A 7,595-nucleotide genomic window follows, 5' to 3' on the forward strand; every position below is an offset into this window, starting at 1 on the left:
CACACAGCCGCACACGTATTCTCTTGTTATTGGATGCAATTGTTACCCAATCTCACTTTTTTATAAAAAAAAATCAGATTGAAAATACGTCAATACATTATTTTTTCTACTGCTAATCTAAACAGATACAGTATTCAAGACATTATGAAGCACTAAATATAAGTATCTCTTTTAGTAGGGATTTGAATTTTTATTCACCATATTGTGAAAAACTAACTCATTCAGTTAAACTTAATTTTCTCATAATTATAAATATTAGGAACACATTAAAATTTGTTTGTGTAAGTGCCATAGACTCTTATTTCTCAACTGATTAAAATTGAAAGTCTCATTTTGAAATAAACATTCACATTAAATAAATATTACTTGAATACAATAAATATATTTTAAAATATATTAATATATTTCCAAACAGTAAATACATCTGTTGAGATTATAAATTGATAAATAACAGTTATATATTTTGATTACGATTCTAAAAAAATTAAAGGTTAAACCACCTAGTACTAATAACTACAACTTACAGCAACACACACAATTTCTCGTTAAAAAAAAAAAAAAACCATGAACAGCAACAGGAAGTCTTCTCTTAGACTCAAAGTCTTCTTCCAAAGTCTTCTCCGAAACTTCATGGTTCATTCATATTAATTTTTGGGGGACCCACACGCTTCTTTCGTCACTTTCAAACCCCACACGCCATCCTTTCTTTTTCTTTTCTTTTTTTCCATCAAAAGGCCAAACTGAACCAAGCCGATGGCAATAAAGACTTGACCTTTAGTCTTTGAGGCAACCTCGCGGAAGGGGGATGATGCTGATGGCACTAGCTAATATTTAAATCCTCCAACGTCTTGGCCGTGTCTCGTGCTTCAAATTTTGTATCACTTGTTTTAGTGTTCTACTGTTGATCGTGCACACTTATGGCTAATAGCGCAGTTAGTTTTGTGCTGGAAAATTTGTCTCGGCTTGTGGCACATGAAGCCAATTTGCTATGTGGTGTGGAGGACAAAGTGAAGCTCCTTGAGAGTCAGCTCAGAATGATGACTGTCTTCCTGAAGAACAGCGACCACAACACACGGAAGGAGATCGAACAAGAGGTTGTGCGTCAAATCACAGACATCGCACATGAAGCTGAGGATGTCATCGACACCTATGTTGCCAATGTTGCCCGCAACCAAAGGAGAAGTTGGGTGTCCAAGATGCTCCACGGTGTAGACCATGCAAAGCTGCTGCACCATGTGGCAGAGAGAATAGACAACATTAAAGTCAGAATCGACCAGATTTGTGAAAACAGAATCAAATTCGACACCCAGGAAGCGGCAGGATCTTCAACAGATCAGGAGTTACAACTACTACACAAGCGAAGAAGGGACGTGGAAGAAGATGATGTGGTGGGTTTTCAGCATGGCACAACTGAAGTAATCAATCTCCTAGAGCAAGGGGGTCTACGTCGCAATGTGGTGTCCATCGTAGGTATGGGCGGATTGGGTAAAACTACTCTTGCTCGCAAGATTTATAACAGTGATTATGTTAAGAATCGCTTCCATTGTCATGCTTGGGTTTATGTGTCTAATGACTATAGACCTAAAGAGCTTTTGCTTGCTCTTCTTAAATGCTTGATGACAATCTCTGCAAATACTTGTTATGATAATAACAATAGCAGTCGTAAGCATAAGAAAAAATCAAAGGGCAAAGGCAAAGCTGAATCTGATGATTTTTATAGTTTGAGTGAGGAAGAATTGAGAGGCAAGGTACAACACTGTTTGAAAGAGAAGAGGTATCTTGTAGTGTTAGATGACATATGGAAACCTCAACATTGGGATGACCTACAAGATGCCTTCCCAAATGATAATAAAAGCAGTAGAATCTTGATCACCAGTCGTTTGAAAGAGGTGGCTTCTCATGCCAGCTCATCTCCTCCTTACTATCTCCCTTTTCTTAATCAGGAAGAAAGTTGGGAGCTTTTCTCAAAGAGAGTGTTTCGAGGAGAGGGCGTGCCTTCTCATCTAGAGCTACTAGGTAAACGCATGGTAAAACGTTGTGGTGGCTTGCCACTGTCCATTGTGGTACTTGCAGGGATTCTGGCAAACAAGGAGAAGTCATACGGGGAATGGTACAAGATCAAAGGCCATGTCAACTCATATCTCACTCAACCAGAAACACAAGTACAAGATATAGTGCTTAAACTTAGTTATGATAGCTTGCCTCCAAAATTGAGGCCGTGCTTTCTATATTTTGGCATGTTTCCTGAAGATCATGAGATTCCTGTTAGACACCTAATCCAGTTATGGGTTGCTGAAGGATTCATTCTTCACAGTGATTTCAGAATTACAGAGGATGTTGCAGAGGACTACTTGGATGAGCTCATTGATCGTAGCTTAATTCAAGTGGGAAGAAGAAGAAGTGATGGGGGAATCAAGACATGTCGCATCCATGATTTGCTAAGAGATCTTTGCACATCTGAGAGCGGGGAGGAGAAGGTCTTTGAAGTTTGCAGGGACGTGAACATTTTGAAGAAAACCAAACCTCGCAGGCTATCCATTCAATGTAACATGTCTGATTATTTTGCTTCAAGCAACAAAGACCATTCAGGCACACGTTCCGTGCTCTGCTTTGATCGCGACTCTGGCTACGACCTTGGTTCAAGCAAGACAAAAAGGCTTGTGAAATGTTTTCAACTTGTTCGAGTGTTGGATCTAGGAGTTCCATTGCCTTATGAGTTTAAGATCCCTCCCAATTTAAACATGTTAGTGCATTTAAGGTACTTAAGAATAGACCTGGAAGCAAGGTTTTATCAAGGATTAGTCAGAGAGATTAATGAATCCATATGCAATCTATGGAACCTGGAAACTTTGGACTTGGGGCGTTCTATATTTAGAATATCCGTTACCTTCTCCAGTGGAATGTGGAAGCTCAAGAGACTGAGACATCTTCATACAGCTGGACCTGTGATTTTACCTGAGTTTCCAAATGTAGAAAATAAGACCATGTGGAATCTACAAACCTTATCCTGTGTTGCCGTAAACGAAAAATCAGCCGCTCTGTCTCTAATAGGAAAAGGTGTTTTCCCCAAGCTTAGGAAATTGGGTTTGCGCTTTTGTGAAGATGGCAAGCATAAACAAGGAGTTGGCCAACTGTGGGAATACCTTCCAAGCCTAAATCATCTTAATGCATTGAAAATTGATGGCTTTCTTGATCTGCCAACATCTGTCAATGCCTTTCCCTCCAACCTTACCAAGCTAACAATCTATAGGGCCAACTTGAATAGCGATGTCATGAGCACGTTAGGGAGTCTTGCCAACCTTAGGATTTTGAAACTAGGTGGTTCTTGGTTTCCAGAAGCCTTAAGCTGTGAGTTAGGTCTTTGTTACATTAATAATGGATTTCCCCAATTAGAGGTATTTCAAATGAAATTGATGGGGAAGCTCTATCGCTGGGAATTAGGTAAAGATGTAATGCCACGTCTCAGACGTTTGGTCATTGAACGTTGCGTGGGGTTGACTGCTCTCCCTAACGAGCTCTGGTCCTTGACTTCCTTACGAGAGGTACAACTAGCAGGGCCCTCTAAATCGCTGAAGATGCAGCTCCAAAGTCGACCCATGAGAGATGGGTGCAATCTCACTATCTCTGAAGGTTGAAGCGAATGATGGAGAGGGAGAGATGGATATCTTTATAAGGAGGGAGAGAGAGAGATAATGTGAGTTGAAATGATGTGTTGTATTGAAAATTACTACTGTACAACTGCTTAAACTCTTAGCAATCTCCAATTGACTTCTTTGGAAGCTATGCAAAACCATGCATGTCTTGCATTTTGTATATTTCTGTCATTATTTACGAAAAATGAAAAGAATTGTTTGAAGATTTTGAAGTGTTTGTGATGATATTTCATTTACAATGATTATGTAACCTTCCTCGTCCTTGTCTCTTTTTTATCTTTTTTCTTGCCAGCTTCTCCTTTTTATTCTCAACATTTTGCTTTTTGCTAACTATTTTAAAGGGAAAATGATAGTAAAATACCATGTGAATTTCAAAGAGAGAAATAAAGTACCTGAATAAGCAAAATGACAAAGAAGGCATGAAGTACCAATCTGGAATTTTGATTTTTGGCCTAAAGACCGAATTGCCCTTATTATGTTTGAAAATTGAGGAGATAGAGAAAGGTAGAAACCGCCTCCTCCCGGCGAAAGCAATCCCCCCACTCGGCGAAAGAGAAACTGCCCCCACCTGGCGAAACCAATCCACCTACTCGGTGAAACTAATCCCTCCCCTCAGCGAAACTGAACCCCCCTACTCGACGAAACCAATCCCTCCACTCAACCAACCCGAACCCCCCCACTCGACGAAACTAAATCCAAGCTCCTCCAGTCATCGAAAAAGGTTCTCCGATTTGCAAGGGGATTTGTATGTAAGGGGATTTGCAAACTATTTTCAGGAAATGTAAAGCTGCCTGATTTTCAAGTATTGTTAAATCATTTACCCAGAATGTTACTACATGTATAACGAGATTTATAGCTCGTGAAGTGAATTTGACCACTTCTTCGAAGGGTTTTGACAACTTGTTTTGAGGGGCAGGGCAACTTTTCTCTATAAAAATATAATTCCATGTTGAATTTGACAAAACACATAGTGAGATTTACAACTTTTACAATGAGTGTTACTACATTTTCAATGGGATTTGTAACCTTTTGTGAGGGGCTGGCCAATGTTTCTGTCAAAAACTAAATAATTCTATGCTGAATTTTACAAAACACATAGTGGGAATAACAACTTTCACAGTGAGATTTACTACTTCTTCAATGGGTTTTGCAACCTTTTGTGAGGGGGTGGGCAACTTTTCTGTAAAAAACAAAACAATTTCACGCTGAATTTTACAAAACACATAGTGGGAATAACAACTTTCACAGTGAGATTTACTATTTTTTCACTGGGTTTTGCAACCTTTTGTGAGGGGCTGGGTAACGTTTCTATAAAAAACAAAACAATTCCACACTGAATTTTACAAAATATATATTGGGAATAACAACTTTCACAGTGATATTTACTATTTCTTCAATGGGCTTTGCAACCTTTTGTGAGGGGCGGGGTAAATTCTCTATAAAAAACAATACAATTTCATGCTGAATTTTATAAAACACATAGTGGTATTTACAACTTTCATGGTGAGAGTTACTACTTTGTGTAATGTAATGCACCATTCACAAAACAATATTTGCCAAAAACCAGCAGCCATATAACAGCAGATACATTACATATATTTAAATGACTGCACCTGAAGTACATCAAAGTAAACATTGAACCATTAACCTTCATACTAACTACATGTGTAATGGAATGTACCATTCACATAACAGTATTTACCAAAAACCAGTAGCCATATGACAGCAGATACATTACATATATTCAAATGACTGCACTCTACTCTTGCGACGATTACCAATTTCATCGACAGCACTTTACTCCTGTGACGGCTGCAATGTGATTTCGGAGAACCTTTTTCAGTGACCGGAGGAGCTTGGATTTAGTTTCACCGAGTGGGAGGATTGGTTTCTCCGAGTGGGGGGATTCGGTTTCACTAGCTGAGTGGAGGGATTGGTTTCGCCGAGTGGGGGGATTCGGTTTCACTAGCTGAGTGGAGGGATTCGGTTTCGCCAAGTGGGGGGGTTGCTTTCGCCGGGAGAAGGCGATTTCTCCCTTTCTTCATCTTCTCAGTTTTCAAACATAATAAGGGCAATTCGGTTATTAGGCCAAAAATCAAAATTCCAAATAGGTACCCAATGCCTTATTTGTCATTTTGCTTATTCAGGTACCTTATTTGTCTTTTTGAAATTCACATGGTATTTTACTGTCATTTTTCCTATTTTAAACGCCTTTATAATTAAAAGAATTAAACATTGTAGTTTCTTAAAAATTATCATATACTCCTCTAGTTTTATTTATAAGGTAGAGGGAAATTTTTTACAGAAATATCAATTTTATTTTTAATGTGTTATTATGTGGATTTTGTACCGTACTACTGTCAAGGTAAATTGTATATTGAATTAATTAAAAATTGTTATTTACTCTTTTAGTCCTATTTATAAATTACTTTTAACATATTTAATCAGAAAAAAGATCTTAACACTCATTAACTTTATCTTAAAATTTATAGGTTACGTTTTCCAATTTAAAATATAAGCTTGAAATAACTAAATCACACAAGTTAAAAAAGTTTTTAAAATTAATTAAAAATAATAAATATGTAAAACAATTTATTTTCCTAGAACACCCAAGATGAGTGGAACAAGTAGACTAAAAAAAGGCATATAACTAATTAGAGGTAAAAATGGAAAAAAAATAGATTAAATGATCAGATAAATTCAAATCGAAACTGATTAAAAAAAAACAAATCCTTTCAAAAATTTGAAGCCTATATTCTGAACAAGAAGGAGCATTTTACCCCTACAATCTAAAGTTCACATAATACTCCCTCTTCGTAAGTTTTAAATAATCAATTTGCATATAACAAAAAAAAGTAGTTAAAAGAAATTAATCGGTGAAGAAATATACTTCTCTTTCTAAATATGTCCTTACTTATGAGAAAAATAAGTGAGAGAGAGACAATAAATAAAAAGGAGCTTGGTAAAAGAGAAGGAATAAATAATTAAAAGTAAAATTAAAAAAAATTTTAAATATTAAAACAAATGTAAATTGAAACTTATAAAAAGGGACACACATCTCTCCCAAGTTGAAGCTTATAAATAAAAATGGAGAAAGTAATAAATAAGAGATAAAATTATATATTTATACAAAAATTTATTGGCGTACCTTGTAAATAGGATAACAAATTTTATATATCATAAATAAAACTAGAAGAATATGACAATTTTTTTGGGGGGAAAAACTGCAATGTTTAATTTTTTTTATTATAAAGATGTTTAAAATAAAAAAAAAAAATGAAGAAGAGAAAACGAAGGATGTGGAAGTGGGGACCACATGGGGGGGTGCCTGCTCAAAGTTAAAATGGTGCACCGGCGCTGCTTCAAAGCTGAGCATCAGGTGGTCATCAACGAGCACCTAATGTGGAAAGTGGACTCGCATCTAGTTTTCATTAACTTTATTCAGCACCTTGAAAATTTTGGCAAACACAGTGCTCCGAATTTCTGAGGCTTGGGTCAATTCTAGAACAGTAAATAATATAAAATTTTGGATGATTAAGATTTAAAAAAAAAAAGAATTAAATTACCTAAAGGAGTTAGCCAAAGCAAGGGAGGGTGACATCTCTCTCTCTCTCTGTACTATGAACATAAACAAGTTGATGAGGATCAACCAAACAAGGTTAGACTAGTCACTCGTTGAATAGTCAAAATGCTCCAAGCAACTCTTCTGATTCCGGCCCATTTATAGTTGGAGTGTGTTTCCAAAACTTTAGAACCTAAATTCTCATGATATAATTCCTTCTCTGTAAAAAAGTTAATGTCAAAGCTCGTATTTAAGAAGTCAGCATAGCAAAAGAGTTAATCAATATAAACAGTTTAAAACACTAGCTACAAATAATATGAGGCTAAGCTTTAAAACAAGAAATGGATGAAAAGTAAGATGGGCTGACAATTACTGATGCT

The 7,595-nt window shown here is 36.6% G+C and overlaps 1 protein-coding gene across 1 annotated transcript; it reads left to right on the forward strand.

The window, feature by feature from the left end:
* Positions 1-917: 917 nt before the first annotated feature.
* LOC114752985 (disease resistance protein RPP13-like) lies at positions 918-3,635 on the forward strand. The gene has a single exon (XM_028941659.1). The coding sequence runs from the start codon at positions 918-920 to the stop codon at positions 3,633-3,635; it is 2,718 nt and encodes a 905-aa protein (XP_028797492.1).
* Positions 3,636-7,595: the final 3,960 nt, after the last annotated feature.

The sequence above is a fragment of the Neltuma alba genome, unplaced genomic scaffold (assembly GCF_004799145.2).
Source record: "Neltuma alba isolate B1F8T4 unplaced genomic scaffold, ASM479914v2 tig00007628_pilon, whole genome shotgun sequence".
Classification (NCBI taxonomy): domain Eukaryota; kingdom Viridiplantae; phylum Streptophyta; class Magnoliopsida; order Fabales; family Fabaceae; genus Neltuma; species Neltuma alba.

Bases quoted from the DNA above. Each gene is read 5' to 3' on its own strand.
- LOC114752985 (XM_028941659.1), top strand. From the start codon at position 918: ATGGCTAATAGCGCAGTTAGTTTTGTGCTGGAAAATTTGTCTCGGCTT.